At 43.0% G+C, this 25,705-nt stretch overlaps 1 protein-coding gene across 1 annotated transcript in view; it reads right to left on the reverse strand.

Annotated features, from left to right (window-relative positions):
• ITGBL1 (integrin subunit beta like 1) overlaps positions 1 to 25,705 on the reverse strand; it is a 257,791-nt gene that overhangs the window by 186,840 nt on the left and 45,246 nt on the right. The window contains exon 3 of the mRNA XM_075199951.1: positions 13,538 to 13,684. Within this exon, the coding sequence (XP_075056052.1) occupies positions 13,538 to 13,684 (147 nt within the window). The remainder of the gene's footprint in view (positions 1 to 13,537; positions 13,685 to 25,705) is intronic.

Here is a 25,705-nt window from a genome sequence, read left to right on the forward strand (position 1 = left end):
CGGTTTCGGTGGAGTGGAGGTGGCGGAAACCAGATTGGAGGGGGTCAAGGAGGGAATTGTCTGAGAGGTGACAGGTGAGGCGGTTGCAGACAATTCGCTCTAGAAGTTTAGAGGCATAGGGGAGAAGTGAAATGGGGCGGTAGTTGGCGAGTGAGGTGGGATCAAGATTGTTTTTTTTTAGAATAGGAGTGATAAGGGCATGTTTGAAGGAGGAGGGGACAGTGCCAGAGGAGAGAGACAGGTTGAAGAGGTGAGCTAAATAGGCACAGACAGTGGGGGAGAGGGATCGGAGAAGGTGAGAGGGGATGGGATCCAGGTGGCAGGTGGACGGGGGAGAGGAACGAATGAGGGAGTTGACTTCATCGCCTGTAGTAGGGCGGAAGGAGCACCAGGGTGGGATGTGGGAAGAAGGGGGAGCGAGGAGAGAAGCAGGAGAGGAAGGGGAGGAGGAGATACCAAGTCTGATGGCCTCGATTTTGGAGGAGAAAAAGGAGGCAAAATCAGTAGCAGAGAGGGAGAGTGGGATAGGAGGAGGTGGAGGGGTGAGGAGAGAGGTGAACGTGGCAAAGAGGCAGCGGGGATTAGAGGACTGAGAATAAATGAGGGACTTAAAGAAGGATTGTTTGGCGAGGGATAGGGCGGAGCAGTAGGAGGAGAGAATAAACTTGAAGTGAAGGAAGTCAGCCAGGGAGCGAGATTTCTTCCAGAGGCGTTCAGCAGCACGAGTGCACTTCTGGAGGAAGCGGGTGAACTTGGAGTGCCAGGGTTGCGGAGTTAAGGGGCGTCGGCAGACAGAGGTGGCAGGGGCGATGGCGTCCAAGGCAGTGGTGAGAGAGTGGTTATAGAGAGAGGTGGCTTGGTCAGGGCAGACCAGGGAGGGAAGAGGGGAGAGTAGGGTTTCAAGAGAGGAGGAGAAGGAAGTAGAGTCAACAGCATCAAGATTGCGCCTAGTAAGGATAGATTTAGGGAGGGGTGGGGCAGGGGAAGAGGACAGATTGAAGGAGAGTAGGTGGTGGGTGGTCAGAGAGTGGGAATGAAAAGTTGGAGAAGTCAGAGAGATCACATCGATGAGAGAAGACAAGATCAAATGAGTGACCAAGGCAGTGGGTGGGGGAGGAGGTCCACTGTGTGAGGCCAAGGGAGGAGGAGAGGGCAAGAAGTTTGATGGAGGCAGGGTCAGAGGGGAGATCAATGGGGATGTTAAAGTCACCAAGTATGATAGAGGGGAGGTCAGAGGACAGGTAGTGGGGAAGCCAGGAAGCGAAGTTGTCAAGAAAGAGGGAAGTGGGGCCGGGGGGGGGGGGGGGCGGTATATGACTGAGACACGGAGGTGGATGGGGGAGTAGAGGCGGATGGAATGGACTTCGAAGGAGGAGAAGGAGAGGGAAGGTGCGGAGGGAATGACTCGAAAAGAGCAATTAGGGGATAGGAGGAGTCCCACTCCCCCACCTGGACGGTCGTCCGGTCTGGTGGAGTGGGTGAAGGAGAAACCACCATGGGAGAGAGCGGCAGTGGAAGCAGAGGAGAGCCAGGTTTCGGTGATAGCAAGGAGGTTAAAGGAGTTGGAGATGAAGAGGTCATGGATAGCCGGCAGTTTGTTGCGGATAGATCTGGAGTTCCAGAGGGCACAGGAGAAGGGGAGAGAGGGAAGGGGAGTGATGTGGAGGAGAGAGGCAGGGTTGGAGAGAGGGGGAGCATTAAGGTAGGGGCGGGGAGGGGGACGAGGGGAGAGGATGGGAATAGGACAGGAGCGTGGAGGCATGGTGATATACAGGAGATAAGGGGTGGTGGAGGGGCGAGAGAACCAAGGTGGAAGAAGCAGGGGGAGGGATCCGAGAGAAGAGGCAAACGTGTGGACAACAATAGGCACACAATGGTGCAGAACAATAGTGCAGTACAATGGTGCGATAGTGCAAACAATAGTGCAGTACAATGGTGCAATAGTGCAAACAGTGGTGCAAAACAAAAGTGGTGCAAAACAATAGTGCAGTAGGCTGGTAATAAAATGAGTAAGAGTGATAAAAGTAAAGTAGTAGACTGGTAATAAGAAGAACAAAAGCAATAAAAAATAAAGTGAGTAGAATTTCCAGGCAAAACAATTAGGAAGCAGTAAGAAAAAGACAAAGTAGAATACTAGGCAAATACCAGGCAAAGACAGTGGGTGAAACAAAAACAAATAGGCAAAGCTGGGGGAACAATACCAGGCAGGGAGGACAGGGAACACTAGATGTAGGATCCTGGTGTGGGTTCGCTGGTAGTCCAGAGCAGGGGAGACCTCATTGTCTCCTTCATAATTACTGTTATTGGAACTACAATTTACATCCTCATTATCATCTTCAGAATGAGAGTTGTCTTCTTTAACATTGTTAACTACAAGATTGCGTTGCTTTGTATAAGTTGTTATCTTCATCATCATTAATACAAAGGTTGCCAATAATACAGTTTTGTAACCTCATCTTCATCAGATTCAGGGCCATAGTTATGGTCTACTTAACATGAGTTTCCTGTACACCTGATAACTTCTTGCATCAGGTCTTTGGTATTAGTAAGTGTGACACTCTTCTAAAGGCAGAGCAGTGGTTGTAATGGATGTGGATTATTATGTGCAGGAAATTTTTGGTCAATTGAATTCGGGAGGCACATATAAGAAATTAAAGAATAATCCAACGGAATCTATTATTAGTGATTTCAGAGTTTTAGTCACTAAATATGTAGATGAGCGTTTTTTTTAGATGACGTTTTAGACTTTGTCATCATTACATATCCAAGAACCACAGTGTTATATACCTTACCTAAGGTTCAAAAAGATAGTTGTAAACCCACTGGGAGACCGATAGTATCGGGTACAGGATCTGCTATGGTTAATTTGTCATAGATTTTTACCTACAAACTTTAGCTCAATTGAGCAGATCATATTTACAAGACACAAAGTGTTTTTTGGAGAAATTGTCCCAGGTAATGTGGGATCCGGATTTAACATTGGCAACGGCGGAACTGAAGTCCCTTTATACCATTATTAAACATGGGTTAGGGATAGAGGCAGTGTCCAAGGCACTAGAGAGCTCCACTTATTCGGAGGGCCTGAAGAATTTTCTCACAGAGGGGATAGGTTTCTTTCTGTCACATAGCTATTTCAGATTTCAGGGCAACATTTATGCTTAGTGTATTGGCACGATGATGGGCACCAGGTTTGCCGCTAGTTATGCCAACATATTCATGGCTCAATGGCAGAAGTCGTATGTGTGGGCAGGGCATGACTTTGGGGAGAACCTGGTAGCCTGGTAACGATACATTTATGATGCGTTTTTTATTTGGAAAGGAACGGAAGGAGATCTTGGGAAGTTTTGTGAGCATTTGAATAACAACAATTCCAATATTGAATTGACCTTTGATGTAAGTAAATTGAGGGTTAATTTTTTTGTATATAACGGAATATATTAAAGATGGGGCCATACAGACTATGACATATAGAAAACCCACTGATACTATCAGTTATATTCAACGAGTTAGTAAACATCACATATGGTTGGACAATAATCCTTTGGGGCAGAAGGAATTGTTCTGAGGAAAAAGTGTCTAGAACTCAGATTAGGGAGATGAAAACTTCTGGTATAGAAAAAGGATATAGTAATGAAAATGTCGTCAAGCCAGATGAACTGGTACAATTGGAGAGGGGAATCCTTCTCTTCTCTAAAGAAATAACGGGGAAAAAACAATCCCAAAAGTTTGAATGGGCATTCATTTCCCAATTTACGAAGGACTATAAACAAGTAGGAAAGATTATTAGAAAAAATTGGGATTTGTTAAGAAGGGATGTAGTGATAGGAGAAGTTATTCCAGAAAAAACAGTGTTAATTTATATAAAGGCCCCTAATATAAAGGATAATGTGGTGAGGAGTTGTTTACCGGATGACACAAGGAGATCCATTAGGATGGTAGGATTCCACAGGTATGGTATGTGTATGGCCTGCAGGACATGTAGGTCTGCCACAATGAAAACTACCAAATTAGAGATTAATGGTTACAAACTTTCTATTGTCCAATTTGTGACTTGTAACACAAGGAATGTTATTTAAGTGATACAGTGTACAAGTGAGAAACTATATGTGGGAAAAACCACACGCCCTTTAAAGATCAGATCAAAGGAACATGTCTATAACATAAGAAAGGGATTGGACACACATTCCCTATCCCACCATTTTAAGATGTTTCATTCATGTAAACGGGAATATATTGCGCAATGTTGCCAGGGGTGCATAAAGAGGTGGTCAGAATATTGTTCTTCCTGTCCAGAGTGCCAGTATCATGCTCTCAGAGCCCACTAGTGCCCATGCTTGACACGGTAGCCATGGATCTTATTGGGCCCTTGTTAAAGTCTGTTCGGGGGTATCTGTATATCCTTGTGATAATCGATTATGCTACCCGATATCCCGAGGCCTTATAAAACATGCTAAAGGAGGTTGCAGATAAAGAAGGGGAAAACTGGGATTATTTATTGCCATATTTATTACTGTCCTTATATGAAACAGGGATATATTTTCAGAGCTACCCAGCCAAACTGCCGTAATAAAGCATGATATCAAAAAACCAGGGGTCAAAGTCATCCTAAAACCATATAGAATACCTAAAGCCCAGCAAGAGGCTGTTTCCAAGGAGGTCAAAAAAATGTTAGAACTCTGTGTTATAGAAGAGTACAACAGTGAGTGGTCCAGCCCCATAGTTCTACTCCCAAAACCAAATGGAAGCCTACGCTTTCGTAACGATTTCTGTAAGTGAAACACAGTGTCCAAGTTTGATGCTGAAAGAAAGGCTAGGAACAGCCAAATATCTCACCACAATGTATCTGATAAAAGGTTATTGACAGCACAAAAGAAAAAACAGTCTTCTCTGTTCCAGAAGGGCTATATCAGTATAAGTTGTTACCGTTTGAGTTACATGGGGCCCCAACAACATTCCTGTGTGCAATGAATAAGATTCTGCAACCCGATAGTATGAAGTTCCTTATCTGGATGATGTTGTGATTCACAGTTCAGACTGGGACTCTCACTTTAAGAGGTTCAATCAGAAAGGCAGGGCTAGCAGCCAACACAAAGAAATGTTGCTTAGAAGAGTTTAAGTACTGGGGGTTCACCATAGGTAGCAGTTTGGTTAAGTGCCAATTGGATAAAATTGAGGCTATTTAAAACTGGTCCTGTTCTGTGAATAAAAAACATGTGAGGTCACAGGGTATTAACAGTGATTCATTTCTAATTTTGCCAGACCTTTCCAAAGGAAGGCAGTTTTTTATGGTGAAGTGGAACCCTGAAAAAGCTTTTCTGGCATGAAAGATGGCGTTATGTAAGCAGCCTGTTTTGATAATGCCAGATTTTTCAAAACAATTTGTCATACAGACTGATGCCTCAGATGTATGGAAAGGTGCTGTATTGTCCTAAAAGAGAAGTGGGGAGAAGCACCCTATAATTTATTTGAGTAGAAAACTCAATGAACATAAAAAAAGATACACCATTGTGGAAAAAGAAATGTCAAGTGGGCATTGGACACCCCAAGGTATTGCCTCTTGGGCAGACAGTTTAAACTGGTTACAGATAATGCCCCATTAAAATAGATGTGTGCAAATAAAAGCCAGAAAACCGGGGTTGCAAGATGGTTTTTTAGCATTGCAAAATTTTTAATTTATAGCTGAACATAGGCCTGGTACACAACTAGCAAATGCAGATGTGTTGTTTCGTATCTTCCGTTTAGGGGCTATAAGTGTTCTGTCCCCTAGGTCGAAATAGGGGAAGGGGATGTGTGACAAAAACACTGGATTAGTGTTTTTGGACAGGTATGTTTGCCCCAGGTTTCTGACCTACATGTTTTAAAACACCAGACTAATGTATGTTTGCATTTAAACGGCTTGCTAAGGGTTTATAGCCTCTGTTAAAAACTGGTAAAGGGTTTCTGGGGTTATGGATGGAGCATGAGGGTGACTCCACCCATTAGGCCCACTTAGGGAGTTTTGGGCCTCCAGGCTACGGATAGGCTGATTAGCATCTGTGCCTGTGGAAGTGTGTTACAAAGCAGTTCAAGCTGGACATCCTTGCTGCTCTGCCTGGGTGAAGGCGACGGCAGACTAGAAGCATGCGTCAAGGTTGTCTACTTTCTCTGCTACTCTTTAATCTGGTCTTAAACCCTATGCACAGAGTTCTGCAGAGGTGGAGTTTGCTCCAAGGTATCAAAGTTGGGAATAGGAAGATCAAATTCACAACTTTTGCTGATGATGTCTTGATCTACATTTCCAGCCTGGAAGTTCCTCTCCAGCACTTTATCAGTAAAATTGCTGACTTTGGATCTATCTCAGGTTTTACAGTTAATTTTGAAAAATCAATGGCATTATATTTGAGCTAATGTTCCACAAGCCCACTTTGAATCTAAGGGGGTAAATATATCAACTTGCGGGTTTGAAGAAGTGGAGATGTTGCTTATAGCATTCAATCAGATTCTAGCTGTCATTATGTAGAATGTACTGAATAAATGATTACTAGAATCTGATTGGTTGCTAAAGGCAACATTTACACTTTTTCAAACCCGTAGTTTGATACATTTACCCCAAGGTATTAATATCGTATGGTTTAAATCAATCATCCCTTATTTGGCTATACAGCTTCCAAAGAATATTCATCTGTTATATCACTTGAATGTATCTAAGACAATCATTAAAATCGAGCACAAGGTGATGGGTTGGGGTCTTTTGTATCTTTGCCATGGGGGCAGGGTGAATCTACTTAAAATGATAAAATATTATAATGATAAAGATAAAGTCATCCGTAGCTTTATTTGGAGAAACAAAAAACCCAGAATTGAACTTATTAAAATCCAGCAATCCAAGGCAAATGGAGCAATTAACTTACTCATATTCTCTATAATCAAGCTGCCCAGATGCAACACTTGAGAGATTGGTTATATACTACTGAAATTTATACTTATACCACGCTTGATAAAAGCTTTCTCCCTGACCTTAATATCATTGCGTATTTACATCTCCATGATCAAGAAGTACCTGATCACATCTGTCACACACCGGTCCCATAGCTAGGTACTGGCGTTGTGACTTGCCCTTTAAGACCTATGTCGGTGCTGGCTTTCGCTTCAGAGTCCATAGGTGTTTCTCGTTATATTGATTGGGACCTCCTTCTGAAGCCAATTGGTCCTAGAGGACTATTTCAAGTTCCCGTAATCATGGACTCATTGTCTGATCTTCGTGTTACTCACACTGCCGTGGGTTCTGGCTGCATATATGACCTTTTGCCTATCTGCTGGATACTATCGGTGGCCGAAGCTACCTGTCATCATTGCTCTCCATCGGCTCCGCGGTATGCCAGTTTGTGGTTCATCTACAAGCTGAAGTTACGGGATGATTATTCATCTGCACACAGAACTATTCGTGAGTTGCCTGCTACACCTGTGCTCATGTTGATTGGCTCCAGTACTATTCTACTCGGCTGTCTATGTTGCAGTATGCTATGTTGAACTACAATCAAGTTCTTTTGTCATCTGTGGTTCCATGTCTGGCACGGCTATTATTATTCTGCTGATTATTATTTGCTTGACTGTTAATATGTGTCACGGGCACTAGGGGTCTTGCCCAGGATCTCACCAGTTGACTATGCTTACCAGAGGGGCAGAGTTTGCACAGCGGTCCTCTGGCAGCAGGGTGAATAGTGGAACGTATATAAGAGCAGATGGAGAGAGGATGCCAATGGAATTGATGATAGTCAGTGACTTGCAGCTATACTGGTAAATGAGTCAGCGACTTGCAGCTATATTGGTAGATGAGTCAGCGACTTGCATCTATAGTGGAAAGGCAGGTTTGAACCACGGAGACCAGGGTGGACGTGAGCAGGTGAAGGAAGGTAACAGGAGAGTCAGTGGTCTGCGGATAGCAAGTTGTACCACTGCTGTGAAGGGAGGACTTGTCCAGGTGCAGGTAGGTAGCGGGGAAGTCAGTGGTCTGCATACAGCAAGTTGTACCACTGCTGTGGTGAGAAGACTTGTCCAGGTGCAGGTAGGTAGCGGGGAAGTCAGTGGTCTGCGTACAGCAAGTTGTACCACTGCTGTGATGAGAAGACTTGTCCAGGTGCAGGTAGGTAGCGGGGAAGTCAGTGGTCTGCGTATAGCAAGTTGTACCACTGCTAGTAAGTGAGGAGTAGTTCAGGTGCGAATGAGTGGAGGCATGAAAAGAGTCAATAATGGTATGAAGACACTGAGAGCACAGAGGAACTTGTTCCAAACAGATATGCAGCGTTTACAGCTAATAGTCTATAACGGTATGTATACCGCTGCTGAGTAGAGAGGCTTGCACAAAGCGGATATGCGGGATAATAACTGATAGTCAATCACAAATATGCATATCTCTGCTGAGTAGAGAAGCTTGTTCCAAACTGATATGCAGCGTAACAACAAATAGTCTATAGCGGGTATGGATACCGCTGCTGAGTAGAGAAGCTTGTCCTAGGCGGATATGCAAAGTAACAGTTGATAGTCAATAACAAGTAAGCATACCGCTGATGAGTAGAGAAGCATGTCCACGAGGATATGCAGGTACAGCGGGAGCGCTGAACGGCTGTAGCGGGTATGGGAACCGCAGGTGAGCAGAGCAGGTAATCCAGCAGACAGCTGAGGACACGAGCAGGATACAGGAGTCTGTAGCGGTATGGGAACCCCAGGTGAGCAGAGCAGGTAATCCAGCAGACAGCTGAGGACACGAGCAGGATACAGAAATCTGTAGCGGGTATGGGAACCCCCAATGAGTAGAGCAGGTAATCAGCAGGAAGCTGAGGACACTAGCAGAACACAGGAGACACCTTAAGAGACTCACAGGGAATGAGACTCAAGATCAGGCAACGAGGTAATGAGCACAGGTGCCTTAAATAGGAAGAGGTGCCTGATCCACCAATTAGATTAAAAGCAAAGGTCATAAGTTTTTGGATGCTGCGCATGCACAGTGCATCAAGATGGCGGACGGCCGCGGCTCAGGACAGGCGCCGGCAGGAAGGCTAGAGAACCACGCACCAGCGCAGAGGCACTCACGGTCCGGTGAGTGACAATATAAATATACTGCTAGCCGGGAGCCTCTATTTCAATACAAGTTGTGTGCATTACCAGCTGTCGTCTAATTGTGATGAACTCTTGCTTACCTGTAAACCGGATCTCCTGTGACCTGTAGTTCTACGCTCAGTTTGGATTTTGTTATCACGCTGTACTTCTAGGCAACACCTTCTTGCTTACTCAAGTTCCTGAATGGCATATAACATTCTCTGTTCCGCTATATGAACTATTGTGATACCAACAACCACCTGCTAAAGTGAATCATATTATACGTTTGGATCAGCCAAGTCTACATACTATTCTCATCGGACTTTTAGCTGTGTCAGTGGTTCACCTTCATCTGCTGTGTGTTTTGTGTGGGATCCAAGTGTTCTATTACCATCTAGCGTTGAACTGTTATATTGTTTAATTCACATGCTGTTGCCATTGGTTACCAACTGAAGTGCATCTGTGATTTTGATTGTATTTTATTATAACTGCTGCTGTATCTTCTATCAATATATCAAGTTGCAACACACTACCATCGTTTGTGTTATTGTTCCTTGTGATGCTCTCAAGTTAAGAACTTCAATTCCACTGTGTCCTGTCTCCACCACCCTCTACTATCACCATCTAAGTAGAGGCTGGGGATCCATAATTATCCTTAGCCGTGACAACATCCTTCATAACCCTATACTTATGGCTACATGCAAATTTTGTCAGCAGCTAAATCATACATTCGTCTTAATCCCTACATTTCCTTCCACCTTCCCCTACTCGGGAAACCAGACTTCCAGAACTGTATGGCTTCCTATCCCTTCACAGTGTGGGATAGAAAGGGTATTAATATGATCAGAACCCTGATAGATAGATCTGCTAGGTGATCTATGATACACACTCAAACATCAGCCAAACACAAAGTGATTAGACCTCAGTGTTCTCCCCAGAAAATTTGCCAACCAGATGGGATTGAAAAGTAGCCGGGAGGGGGCATTGTAATACTTTGCAATAATATTGAAAAATGTTGGAGGTTATTGCCCACACCTGTCAGGACTGGTCAGACTGGTGGTCAGTGGTCTAACGCACACTGCCGGCTGTAGTGCTCACATAGTGCCTGTTATAACAGGAGAACCAAGGGGTTATTATTTTTCTCTGTGCTGGACTTGAACTCCCTCACTTCTTCTGGACTGGATGTGGACTCCCTCTATTTCTCTGGACTGAGTGTGGGCTCCTCTGTTCCCCTGGACTGGACATGGACTTCCTCTGCTCCTCTGGGCTGGATGTGGACTCCCTCTGGTACTCTGGGCTAGATGTGAACTCCCTCTGTTCCCCTGGGCTGGACCAGGCTGTTCCTCTGACAGCTTGTTCTGGACTCCTTTTGTTTGTCTGGAAGTTTGTACAAGACCCCTGGCAGTGTATTCTCTGGCAATGACAGATTTCCTCTGAGGTTTGAAGTTTCCACTGTTAATCTTTGTAAAGTTGGCAGCTATCGCTGTTAAGTGTGCAGCTCTGTCTGATTTATGTGTGGCCCTTCTCATTTCCTAGAGTTTCTCTATACAGTGAACACCTTTCCTATCTGTCTCTGCAGCAATTTCTCCCACTGTTTACACACTCAGTGTGGTTGAAATGCTTCTCTTCTGGCAGGCTCAATTGCAGTGGCTGCACTGCATCTCAAGCTCCTACAGCTCCTCAGGATATGGCACGATTCCCACTAATGGCTGAACCTCTGCTACCAAACTTTTGTGCTTCCCCCTCTCTTTTGGCAGGCTCTGATGTAATTTCATTTATCCTTCCACTTCGGACATGCTGCACACTGTAGTCTTTGGCACCTGGCAGATATAGACAGCCAGTGGTCCCTCCTCCCCTGTGACTCAGCTCCTGGGACTCAGCCCTTCTACACAGGTGAGCACTGAGTCTTACAGATACACATCATTGTAAGTATAATAATACAGCAAGCGTCTCCATAAAAGCATGCTAGCCTCAAACTAGCCTCAACATATTTTTAATTTAGTTTTATAAAAATATTACTTAGGGAAGTGATGAGATTGTTTACACACAGCAAGCAGCCATGAATGAATTGCTCGCCTTCCTCTAACCATCCTGCCCCTTAAACAAATGTCTGATAAGTAATTTACTTCTGCCTGTAGTTCAGAAAGGTTCAGTAGGCAGACATTTATGACAAACATATATAGGAGAAGGCTATCTCTAGAAAGATAACAAGGGCAACTGTGGTACTTTAAATATTTAACTCCTGTTTGCTGCAGGCATTATCAGAGAATGCACTGTATATTTTTATGTACACATGTTGTATAAATATATATTTTAACTTTATTAGCTCTATCAGTTAGTATGCCTTTAAAAGTGAGGGCTCAATATGTTTAAATGGAGATAAAGGCAACTAAGGAATGATTTGTATTTATTTACCCACAATTCCACAGACAACAATTTATACTTTATTGTCTGGATTTTTGGCATAATGCCGGCTTTTAGAACAAGCTATTAGTATTTGAATACATTCTCTGGTAAGTATGCTTTTACAGTATTATTTACAGAAGAAGGCTTTCAGAGTCTTTTTGGCCACAATAACCTTATTTGATCCTCAGTCATTTGAGAGTAAAGCTATGATTCACTAGACAGGTTGGGTGTGATGCCGGGACGAAACTATAGGGGGTGCAGGAAGCTACGTGGACCCTAGGTGAGGGGGTATTAATAAAGCCTGGTCACCCTCACCTTTGAGACCCCCGCTCTACTCTCTAAAGAACAGAGCTTGGCCTCTTCACAATATGCAGTAGTCTGAAACACTCAAGCTCAAAAGAGGACCCTGCTCTGTTCTACTGACCAGTGGTCGAAATAGAGATGTATATGGTGTTATGCCATACTGCCACTTCACTTAATGCCTTTATTTTAAAATTATTAAATTCACTAACATTTTTCATACCGCCACTTCTAAATTTTCACTTTATTGAGACCACTGCTACTGAGTATAAGGTAATTTGAATTTCAATGTTTCTAAAAATATTTTCTGAAAGTGCTTTTGCAAAGTACAAAGTTATCCAAAATGTATGCAATAAGTTGTTAAAAACAATAACAAAATTAAATGTTATTGTTAAATGATACTCAACAATAAAGATAAATTATACTATTGTAATTTTTTTGTTACTGAAATTGGATGTGGTTTATGGTATTTAATGATAAAAATGTTTTCAGTTACAATAAGCGACTAAAGTACAGCATATTGATTACATTTAACAATAATGTTATATCTCAGATTAGGTAACTTACATATAAATGTGTCAGTTTTACTATGTTTTACTGAAATATTAACTATAGTTTTCTTTGAAAATCTGAATCCGCTAGTTTTCCAGTGTGCCCCAGTTTGGCATGCATTATATCACTGCATAAAATGTGTCAATTATAATAATTCAGGCCACATACATATACTAAAACAAGTTAACCCGTGCATGATACTCATGCATTCTAGTCAAATCAAGCTACTTAAAGTCTTAAAAAGGGTCTTGTCATGCATTTGGACCTAGCCCAGGCCTTCTCAGGGGAAGAGCGTTAGTTCCCGACGCAAGCAGCCTTTTTGATGTGTGTTCATGAGGTAAAATTACCTCACGAAAATGAGTTTGACCCCTCAACTCGTAAATTTAGCCTTTACTACCCCTCCCACAGGGGGAAGGGGGGATGATGGAAGTTAACTGACTTGACTATTCTAATTTTTTTGTCAAATAATGTCAGTATACCAAATTTCAGGTCAATTGGATGAGCCCTTTCTGAGAAAATAGTTTTTTCCACACACACACACACACACACACACACACACACACACACTAACGCACGCCTCTACACATGTGTGTTCATGAGGTAAAATTACCTCACAAAAATGAGTTTGAGCCCTACCAAATTTCAGCCCTTTTTGAATTTTTTTCCCCACACACACTAAGAATTTAGTAGGTCAGTGTATAACTCTGCCCAGCAGGTGGCGCTGCAACTTGGTTTTTTTTTTTTCACACACACACAGACAGACAGACCCCACTAAGCATTTATATATTAGATATAGTAGTATAATTTTGTTAATTTAAAAAAAATAACAAGTGCATATTCTACATTTTGTTTACATATTTTTCTACTACACATCATATCTGTTTTTTTGAAGAATTTATATGGAAAAGGATTTCTACAGCATCTTTTGAATGAAAAAAATAAAATTATGCACAGCTGGAGTTTGTCAGTTCCAGAGAACGCTCACCGCGGTTAAATTTCTTATTATATTACAGTGTCTGAATTTCCTTTTAGAATAAAATGCACTGAAATAAGCTATATAGTAAGCTTGGCATTTTTTGAAAAGTACATTGTGCACTAGTCTTGAAAACCCTTTTAATGATAATAACACATATAAAAGTTTGCAGTGACCTAGAAGTTACATTTAAAAGAACTTTTGTGTTTCATTTATAAAAGAGATGCAAACCTGCGTTTGAACAAATGACTCCTTGAGAATTCTTGCACATCTCGTTACTTTGCTTTCGTGTCATGTCACAATTAGTTGGGTACTGACAAGCCTCTCCAGACCAGCCAGACTCACACTGGCACTTCCCACAGTCACAAGTCCCATGTCCTGAGAGATATAAACAGACAAATTTTTATTGTAATCACAAATTTTAGTTTTTTACACTTTATTTCTGCAGAGATAAAAGTACATTCAAATGTTTTATTTTTCATTAACTGACTGTAGTCACTGCGCTTCAAACATTGTATCACACTCATTTCCTGTATGCATCCCTAATTTAGTATGGATTAATCAACAAAAGTAAATGAAAAACAACCTTGTCATTTTTTATTTTATTGGGGTGAAGGGTAAAATATGCCTCCACTTGTATGTTTTGAACTTCTTTGAGAAAAATAAAGGGGAGGTCCACCCAAATATATTTTTAATTGACATTCTCGCATCTTTAATGTGATGATGTAATAGAAAACAAACTAATCAAGAAGGCGGAGCCTGCATTTTGAGGTTAAGCTACGGCCAAATTTGAGATAGAGATAGGAGGACAGTAGCGGAACTTGTTAGGCTTTGCATAGGTCTGTTGGCCGGAAGGGGCTCTTTGATAGATATGGAGAAGCCATAACTCCGGTGACTCTATCACTGGCAAAAATTTTGGTAGCAATATGGCTTTTTCGCCCATTAATATATCTCCCCATAATTCCGATTTTGCAGGTTGCATAAGTAATTAGAGCAAACCAAAAGTGATCAAAGCAGTAAATGATATAATATTATCACTGTTAATTTTAATTACACAACTAAACAGAAGAACACATGAATCTATTACACAAACTAATCACATATTTAATAAAATAGTTGGTGCTAGTATTTCTGTCAAATACTCAAGTTTACTCTCTTGTTTGAAGTGGCTTTCGACAAGCATGAAACCACTTGCCTTTGTTTTAAAAAATAAAAACAAAAAAGCTTTGCCCTCAATTTTTTTTAAAATAAAAATGAATGCACAAATGAAATACACATAGCTTAAACACTTATAGCACTGGGCTATAAGTGTTTAAGCTAGGGACAACCAGCACTGGGCTATAAGTGTTTAAGCTAGGGACAACCAGCACTGGGCTATAAGTGTTTAAGCTAGGGACAACCAGCACTGGGCTATAAGTGTTTAAGCTAGGGACAACCAGCACTGGGCTATAAGTGTTTAAGCTAGGGACAACCAGCACTGGGCTATAAGTGTTTAAGCTTGGGACAACCAGCACTGGGCTATAAGTGTTTAAGCTAGGGACAACCAGCACTGGGCTATAAGTGTTTAAGCTAGGGACAACCAGCACTGGACTAGTTGTCCCTAGAGGGGGGGTCCACTCATTTTTTTCAGCGGACCCCACTCCCTAGGGAATCCAGCCCAGCTCTGAACAGCCTGGGGTTGGTTTGTCATTATGGCAGAGGGACCCCTGCCGCGGGTCCCCCTGCTATAATGCCACCCACCCTGGTTGGTTTGCCTAGTGCTGGTTATGTGAAAGGGTTGGGTACGATTTAACTATTGTGACTATGCCGACATGGAGAAGCCCTACAAAAAAAATCCGAAAAGCTGCAAAACTGAATGGAAAATAAACAGACTTACCTTCAAGATGACGTTGGAGATCTCTGATTGGATCACTTCCGAACACTTCTTCAATCGGAAACACTTGCTGTCATCATGCTGATCCAATTGGAGATCTCCAGCGTCGTTTTGAAGGTAAGTTTGTTTATTTTCCATTCGGTTTTGCAGCATTTCAGATTTTTTTTGTAGGGCTTGTCCATGTCGGCATAGTGGTAATTGTTTTTATCGATTACCACCAATGTGAAAATCGGGGGGACCCCATGCAAAATTTTTCCCCGATTTTCACGTAACCAGCAGTAGGCTGGCAGCACTAGGGTTAATAGTGAATAGAGGGGGGACCCGGAGCTTTTTTAAAAAAAACTTTTATTTATTTTAATCAGTTTTGACAGCTGCCGGACCTCCGGCTCTATAGGCAGACAGTGTAACAGTGATGTGTTTACTAATCACGCTGCTATGATGCAGCGTGTTGTATCTGGCATCTTTTGGAGAGTTTGCAAATCGCAGCTTCATACATTTGGGATTTGTATAGCTAGAGTGGCAAACAGTTGGGAGTTTGATCTCTATCGATTTTGGAAATAGCGATTTTGACAGAAACACAAGTCTGGCGATTTTACATGAAATCTCAGATTCATACATCTGGCAACTCTCCCGAGAAAATCGCTGGATTTGCAAAATCGCACCTTGATACATTTATCCCCAGATGCCACGAATATTACCCCCATTATTTCATAGATTTAAACTGCTATTTAAAACAGATTTAAACACTTCTACTGTTATTTTGGCTGAGTTTTGTAGAAGTTTTTTGTTAAACTGACATTTTCTCCTTTGAACTGGTTAAGTGCCAAATATTTCAAAATGATTGTCATTGTCAATAAAAAGAGCTTAAATGAATCCACATAGATGACACTGTGAACAGCATAAAAATCACATTATAAGTCACATCCCTAATACCGCTCAATATAATACCGCTCTATATACAGCAGCTGTCTCTGAAGCACAGGTGAAACAAACGCACTTGAGTATAAAGATACTGTATCAAATGGTCCAGTGAGCAGTCAAGAATATGCATTTCATGATTATCCGGCAAATTCTAACCATACTCTTATACTCATATCAGAAATGTAATGAAATATGTAAATGGTATACTGCATATTACAGTTCCAGGAGTATTTTATGAATATTGGATCACATGGAAAAGACATCGATATTTACCGTTTCATCTAGCAAATTCAGTTTTATTAGTAATGTGAGATCAATTCCACATAAACCATCTAATATCCTGTGGATTTGATATCACAAGGCTAAAATGACTAACAGTGCCGAGTTATATTTATCTCTTTAATAACAATTATGATTATATTAACTTACTGAAAGCTACACCTGCAAAAGCCATCTGGGCAAAAGATAATGTACTGTCAAAATTTTAATTACATTAGTCTGTAAACTAGTATGTGACTATATTTTGTAATCTAAAATTTTAGTGCCGTGTAAGGTTTTGGCAATGGCTTCCAATGGGCCAGTACTGTACATTGACCAAGCATTAGATTGAGATCCTAATCTATAATCTACAGTATCTATAGTTGTTATGCCTTTATTTTGCAAGAGTTCATACCCAATGGCAGTTTATATCCAGCCATGGTGAGATGCATAGTGCAGTGATCACCATTGAGTGTACTTTGAATACTTTCTAAAAAGAGTGATCTATAGATAAATATAATGAATGTAAATCTGATTGCCTTCTATGCAGCTATGATGTCGAATGTTACAATCATTTCCCTGGGAAGTCCTGAGACACATCCCAGTGATTGACAGTAGCAGAAACTACATTTACCATTGGGATTTAGTCGAAATGTCAACAATAAACATGTTGACATTCAGAATGTTGACACCATAATATTGACAGTCAGATTGTCTTCACAGTTAAGAGGTTGACAATCAGAATGTCAACATGTTCGTAAACTCAACGGGATTATAATGCGGACATTGTGAATGTTGACGGGTCATAAAGTCGACAATCACGATGTCGACATGAAGGGTTAGGTTTAAACTGGCAAAACCATAAAAATACAGCAAAAAGAAGAGAAAAAAGGCAATAAATACTAAAAAAAAAAAAAAAAAGTGTGGGGGGTCGGGAGGGGCGTGGCCATTCCGGTCGGACACTTTTTGACACAGCTCCGTGAAAGCCTTTCTACTCTGGGATTATTATTGCCTTAACCTGGTTGGAATCCTGACCATATAGTCACCATATAGTTACCTCTGGCAGCCAGACCCTGGCACCACCCAAGCGACATTTGGTAAAACTGTCTGCCTGCAGCTGTCCTGATGCACCTGCGGCCTGCAGCGCGCCAGAAGCTGCAACCTCGATTTAGAGATGCTGGAACCCTCGCAGCCACCAGACCTCCCTGACCCACCGGCCCCTTTCTGTTGACTGTATAGATGGCACTACCACTGAACAACCTCCCCAGCTGTATTTCCCAGTATTTTAGCACACACCGTTCAGAGGACAATAGGACTCTTTTCAGCTCTAGCTCTTCGTCTGCAACCTTTGTGGTGCTTTTAGGGTCTGCATCGTTGAGGACACTGCAGTCTCGAGCTTGAATCTGCACTGATACCGGGCCCCTCCGAGCAACCGGACTCTCATTAGAGAACTCTACCAGTGATCCACCTGCACATATTCCCCCTGACAGTACCTCTCTTCCTACACAGTGATCCCCACCTGAGATAGGACTGCACTTTCACCGGTGCCTCAATATCCTCCATGCAGCTTCTTCCTGCTGGATGTCTCTACACTGAAATGTCACTGTTGCATCCAAACTGTGGGGCTTAAGTGCCAGCTTCCTCCCCAAGGCTAACTCACCAACAATTGCCCTTCACCTCATTAGGAGCAGCGCAATCCTCTCCCGTGTGCAAAGATCAAGCAGCCGAACATCTTTCCAACTCTAAGTCTAACATCTTCTCCTCCTAAGCTGGTTTAGAGCTTCAGAGCGCCGGGTCCGAGATACATCTGCTCTCTGAAGCGCCCACAGTGCCTTGCACACTTTTGGCCTTACTCACATCTGACCAACTTGTTTCCCTTCATTTTCTAAGTTGATACCAGGACAAAACTCCTAGATTCTGGTTTCAATACTCAATTGACATTTATTACCCTGTTTTACACTACTCACAGTATATTTTTTCTCTTTGACATCTCACTTTTATTGCCTATATGTGCCTCGAGGTACCCACTTGATCCTCGTCTTGGGGCCACCCAACTCTTCCTGTTCCTTATTCCCCTGCTCCCATCCCCCTTCACTTCCCTCCTCCCCCCACTTCTTCCCAGCTACCTTCTACCTCACACCTTCCCTATTCCATTCCTCCCCCTTCCCCCCTCTCAACCCCGCTTAATCAACCACCCAACCCCCCCCCCCCCCCCACATTACCCTTAGTGTTGTTATATTGTTATTTGCTTGCTTGCTTGCTTGTTTACTGTTATATCCAATCTACTCCATTTGGTCTCACACATCCATGCACATGCTGCCACTTTACCACCCACACACCCTCTATGATTGGTATATTGCTTTACAATGTTTACTTGTGTTATTTATGGACTACTCCAGTGGTCCCCACATTAAAGGTTTACTACCCAATTGGACATTTCTCTTCTTCTTCTTCCTCTCTCTTGTTCTTGTGGCAGCCTCTTATTCAGCTGACGTTCCACCTCCATCTCCATGGCCTCATTTCCACCTGCCAGTGAACTATAGTCCTGAGTGCCTGTAGAAGGGAATAAGAGGATATAGTCTTCCTTCAGGAGACTTATCTTACAGCTACCTACACACAACTCTAAGGCAAACAATTCTCACAGACTTTTTTTGATTCAACAGACTGCAAAAAGTGGGATGTAGCATTCCTTATTCATAATAAGGTACCCTTTCAGCTTTCCTCCACATACTCTGAGCCCTCCTTCTTGTGACGCATACTCTCTGGTCACACTGGTTTCAATCTATGCCTCAACCTATATCAGGACCCATTCTTCTCTAAATTGTTCCGTCACATTGTGCGGCTGGCCAAGAGATACATTATTGTGGGAGGCGACTTTAACATTGTTTTAGATCCAACTTTGGACAAAACCTCCCCTTCTCCACAAACCCTGAATGCCCTTCTATCTAGGAACTTCTTTACCTTGTTGAAGCAGCACTCCTTACAGGACAACTGGCGCCTCAAAAACTCCACTGCAAGGGATTACACTCTCTACTTAGCTCCTCATCAAATATACTCCTGCATTGATATGCTCCAATGTCTCTCAGATTCTAACACCCATGACTACACATGTGGGTATCACCCCGTTCTCTAGGTCCGACCATGCAGGAGTATACATACTCCATGATTTATTACAACAATATCCATGCGCATTCAGATGACGCCTGGATGAGTCACTGATATTGAATACCACCACCTATACAGATGTTAAAACAGCGATCTATTACTTCCAAGAAAACTCCTCCCAGGAGATTGTCCTGGGTGTCGTGTGGGAAGCACAAAAGCCGCCATTCCTGGTGAATTGATCACAACTGCTTCACAAGCTAATCAAAAGGCTGTCCTAGTAATCTCCTTCCTTGAAAAGCCCATTTCCAGTTTCCTAGCACAACACCAACAACGTTCCGACCCTGTCTTGCTATCACAGATTGACCCACCATTTCCATTCACCTGCGATTACAGAAACTCAAATACCTGGGCATCCACCTAACTAAAAGCCACTTATAATGTTTCAAGCCAATTTCTCTTACACCCTATCCAAAATAAGATCGGATCTCGCTTCCTGGTCCCTACGTTTAATTTCCTGGATAGACTGTATTAATGTGGTTAAAATTAACATTCTCCCACATCTTCTATATCTTTTCCAGACCCTCCCAATTCAAATAACTCCCTACATCTTTAAATTCCTCTAGCACACTAGATCAAAATTTATATGGGCTGGTAAGCTCCCCCAAGTATGGCTCCGGGTCCTCAAGTGGTCTTCACGGGGTGGATGCATGGGTATTCCCAATTTTAAGCAATCTCTCTGCCCATTTAGCTCAATGTGTCTTGTGAACTGGTCATTCGCCCTCCAGGGTTTGGGTGTCTCTCGAAGCTGAAAGTCTGAGTACACTCTTCCCTGCCTTCCTCTTATAGCTTCCAAATACCCATCACCAATCAGGTTCTACCTCATCCCACGGTCTTGTATTTCCCTGGTCATCTGGGACTCTACTTCTAAATCCTACGTTTTTTTCACACCCTTCCCAGATAGTCCCCCTTTTTAATTCATCGGAGTTCTCACCAGGTCTTCTACCCTTGGTGTTCTCCCCCAAAATGACCTCTCACATGGCACCCCATTCCCCCAATTTTTGGACATCAAAAGCTATTTGAATACCCGCACGTTCCTTCTATCAATATTTTCAGATATTCAGATTTTTTTCTGCCGCAGTGAAATCCTGTCTTTCCTTATACCCACTCACCACCATTGAATCACTGTGTCTGCGCTGAGCATCCACACTCCGCCTAATCTCCATTATTTGCTCTGAACTGACCGCCCTGACTACTCCCTCATGCGACCCCCACAAACTGGTGTGGGAATGGGACCTAGGTGACTCCCTTGACAATGATAACTGGACTGAATTATGGGACAATGCAGCCTCCATCTCAATTTTTGTTAGGATAAAGGAAAATGTATATGCACTCCTGTTTCGCTGCTACTATGTCCCTACTAGTTTCCACAAGATGTTACCCAACTTTTCTGACAGATGCTGGTGCTCATGCTCTGGCGTAGTCACACTTCTCCATATTTGGTGGGACTGTCCGAAATGCAGTGCCGTAACTAGACATTTCGGTGCCCTGGGCGAGACAGGCCACCGGCGCCCCCCTTCGAAGTGGGAGGGACATTTGCCAAGTGGGTGTGGCCAACCTAATGTGGGGGTGTGGCTAGAACTTTACTGAAAGAATTCTGTTACACATATTTGCAAATGCATGATATATATATCTATCAGAGCCAGATTTACACCTCATGGGGCCCTAGGGAAGATATTGGTTTGGGCCTCCCCCTTCACACACACAGTGGCCCCTCACATACACATAATACACACACAGTGGCCCCTCACATACAGAGCTGGATTAAGGCTTTGGGGGGCCCGGGGCACTTAAGGCAGGGGGGCTCCTATGATGTAGCATGGTTATCATTTTACACAAATAAACAGGCAATACAGTGTGCACTACTGTTAGTTGCACACAGCTCTGCCTGCACAAGCAGTACGTGGTGAAGCGGGGACATACCTCCCAACTGTCCTTTTAGTCGGACCAAATCCTGAATAAGCGAGACAGCCACCCAAATTCAGGGCTGTCCCATCAGATTCAGGACAGTTGTCAGACTGTCCTGCTCTCTCCTACCTGTCTTGGTCACTTTCATCACTTGTAGCAGCTGGTTTCTTTAGCTCCGTTCCTTCTTGTCTTGATCCTGTGATGTTGGATCCCTATTTTGAAAAAAATGGGTACATGAGATTTAGAAAACTCCAACCAGCCCCGTTGTTAAATCAATAGCACTCACGCTTTATAATTAGGCCTCCCCCCATTCCCAACAATAATATTCAGATTTAATAAGTAGACCTATTTCCCTCCAACCAGCCCCAACATTAAATTGACAGTATACCCATTTAATCAAAACTTATTTCCCTCCCTCCAAACAGTCCCAGCAATAAATAGCATTTACATTTAATAAATATAACCATTTTCCACAACCATCCCCGGCAATGAATAATTCATATTTACATTTAATAAATAGCCCTCCTCCCCAAAATCAGCCCCATGTTCAAATAATAGCCCCAAACCACCCCAGCATTAAATTAAATATTCTGTCACCTCACCTTAAATAATTAGCCCCCACCTTCACTCCACCATTAAATAGCCCACCTTCCACACTATATTAAGATCCTCCTTTCCCTCACACGCCTAATTAAAATACTGCAGCCACACACACTATATTAACAAACTTTCACTCCCCCCCCCTCCCCCCCCTGCAGCCATGGTCACTCACTCAGCCCCCCCCCCAGCCGCCATGTTCACTCACTCAGCTCCCCCTCACAGCAGCCATGTTCACTCACTCAGCCCCCCCCCCCCCAGCAGCCATGTTCACTCACTCAGCCCCCTCCCCCCCAGCAGCCATCTTCACTCACTCAGCCCCCCCCAGCAGCCATGTTCACTCACTCAGCCCCCCCCCACAGCAATGTTCACTCACTCAGCCCCCCCCCCCACAGCCATGTTCACTCACTCAGCCCCCCCCATGTTCACTCACTCAGCCCCTCCCCCCACAGCAGCCATGTTCACTCACAAATGTCTTGCTATTGCCTTGAAGTAAAATAACTCTGCATCCATTTTATTTGAAATGTAGAGCACAAATTTTTACGATAGCTGATGTTTCAGTAAATTGTTTGATGGAAAGTGGATTTAAATGTTAACTCATTGGACTGTATATCTAAGCAACATTTGCTAAATATCTTGTTTGATACTTCTGTCTTCTCTTGCGTGTTTTTAGTTATTTCTTTTTTTGCCATGCAATACAATACAAAGTTGATCTCTGGATAGGTTTGTGCCCATTGCAGAGAGCCCAGAGGTTGGAGATAACTAAAAGAAGCTACACCTCCCCTCCCTCCCCTGTACACATGTTCACTTATTCCCCGCTGTGAAGTCTTCTTTACTTATTCCTCCCCCTCCAGTACCTGTCCCTATCCCCCGAACAGAATAAAGACTCTAAAAATAAAGACAATCAAAAACACTCACCTCATCAGCCTGCAGGAATTCACTCTGCGCCGCACTCAACACATTGCGAGTGCACGTCAGCCAGCCACCACACTAGCCCCTCCCCCCTCTCGCGGCATACGACCCCCCACTCCCCCGACTCGCGGCACCCCCCCCCCCCGCACGAGTCGCGGGGGGAGGGGGGGTGCCGCGAGTCGGGGGAGGGGACACAATTTTTTTTATTTTTTTTTAAAAATGTTTTCTTTTTTTTTTTACTCTGTGCCAGAGGGGAAGGTAGCGGGCGGCTGCTGCGCCCCCCTCGGGCTTGCGCCCTGGGCGACAGCACCGCCCGCACCACCCTAGTTACGGCTCTGCCGAAATGAAACAGGTTCTGGTTGGGCGTAAAATCCCTGATAGAAACTGCACTTCAGATTGACCTCCAGCTACAGCCAAAATTTTTCCTTATGCCCTTTGGATTGCCTTTTGCCTCACAACACCAGAATAAATTGGCTCACCACATCATTTCAGCAGCCACCTGCCAAATTGCAGAAGACTGGAAACACACTACACCCTCCTATTTCACCAAAGTCATTGTCAGAGCCTGTCAAGTTCACTGCATGGAATTCATGACTAGTATCACCAATAACTCATCCAAAATCTTTAATAAAGTGTGGGACTCATGGCTGTCCTCCTTTCAGTCTCACTCCCCATTCACTTAATGTAAACGTTATCTCAGCTCCTCGCTTACCCTTTCCCTCCCCATGGTAGCCCTAGCCACACTGCCCTCACTTTCTGTCCTCTTCTTATCCCCTTCTCTATTCTCCTTCTTCCCCCTTTTTTTTCTCCTATCCGACTACGCTCTTCCTCTTCTCCCTTTGCTCTCTTTCTCCTCTCTAATCTATGTTCAGACACAAAAACCTGCCAGTCATACCTGTTGTACACTGCTATCATTTTACTCTGTTGAATTGTATATCTTTTTTTCCTGGACCGTTAATAAATAAATAAAAAAAAAAAAAGAGTGGCTGCAGGTTTCAATGCTATAGTGACACTAGCCCTGACTAGTGCTAGTAATAGTAAAATTGGGTGACCCCATGATTTTTGCTTCCCCCCTTCCCCCTGATTTTGCTAGTGCCAGACTAGGCTGGCAGCACTTAAGCTGTTGGGGAGGCATGCGTTATTTTATTTTACTGTATTGCTGGCAGTAAAGCTTTATGTCGACATTGTGACTGTCGAATTTACAACTTGTTGACATTCACAACCTAATAAACATGTTGACATTCTGAATGTCAACATTTTCATTGTCGACATTTCATATCCAACCCATCCAATCAGCACAAGCTGCTAGGACTGATGAAAAGGACAGATAAAAACCCATGCAGAGTGACCATCTTTCTCTTCTGTCAGAATCCATGAAGGTGAAAAGATGGCAGAAGATCCAGCTCTGGAGAAATGTGTTTGAGCTTAATAGTATATTTCTATTTGAATCATGTCAGCCGATTCCCCAGAAAATACAGATTATCTTTTCACAACTAAAATAAAAAATGTCATTAGTAGATCTTTCAGCATTATCACTCTTATCTTAATGTAAATACAACTAAAAAGACAGAGTAAAGATACGTCTGTCATCACTGTCAACTTCATGATGATTACTAACTTATTTTTGTTTTTTTTAAAATTGATTTTGAAGTAGTCCAACTGGAATAAAAATAAAACAGAGAGAACAAGACTTTTTCCTAGCAGAGCCACAACTCAAATTAATTACATTAGTTGATCCTGAGGGGTCATTATGCGAACAGCTGGTTCACATATTGACCCATCAAGAGACTCCAGCCAATGAGACACAAACCGCTCTAATTGGCTAATCACATATTGACCACTAAATTGATCACTAGGAGCAAATCTCATAGCAAGGACTTTTGGAGAGAGTTTATTTTAATTATTTTAATTAAATAAATTTTAATATTGATGATACTATTAGGTATTATTGTAGAATTAGATGTTCCAGCAGGTCCTGTCTGACAAGAAATGTTGATGTTTGTAATTCTACAAACAGTCAATGGCAGTCAGGGGTTGCTGGAATTTGTAGTTCGACAACAGTACTTAATCTATTTTTCACTATATACTATTGCCCTGGTACCCACTGTCCATGGTGCCAGAGGGGCCTAAGGGGTGGAGCACATTTTCCTTAGGGAATTTCAGGCTGATTGGGCTAGGACCAGGGGTAACATTTTATCCAGCATGTTATGCAAGTTTTCTACAGCTAGACCATACTTGCCAACTCTCCCGGAATGTCCGGGAGACTCCCGAAATTTGGGTCAATCTCCCGGGCTCCCGGGAGAGCTGGCAAATCTCCCGCATCCCACTGCAGCCACCGCTAAATGACACGATTCAGCCAGAATCGCTGCATTTTGGCCCCGCCCCCCACGACAAAACGTAATTTTCGTCGCGGGGAGCGGGGCTAAAATGACGCGATTTGTCTTGCCCTGCCCCGCCCCACCCCCTCCTGCCCTCCAGTCACGCCCATCTCCCGGAATCAGAATACAGAAAGTAGGTAAGTATGAGCTAGACCAGTAAGCTGTCACACTAAAATGCTCAGTCTTGGGCCGGCTTCCTCAACAAGCCACAGAAAGGTAACCTAGATTTGAGATTTGCAAGATAGGAATTTACTCTTATTTGCTTATTAAAACAGAGATATGTAATCACAAAGGAGGTGGCAAATCATCACTGCTGCATAAAAGTCCCTAAATGGATAGGAGGGTCCAGAGGGTAAGCATAATATGTTCTCTGTTTTTTATATTTCTCTT

Source organism: Mixophyes fleayi, chromosome 2, assembly GCF_038048845.1.
Source record: "Mixophyes fleayi isolate aMixFle1 chromosome 2, aMixFle1.hap1, whole genome shotgun sequence".
Lineage (NCBI taxonomy): Eukaryota > Metazoa > Chordata > Amphibia > Anura > Limnodynastidae > Mixophyes > Mixophyes fleayi.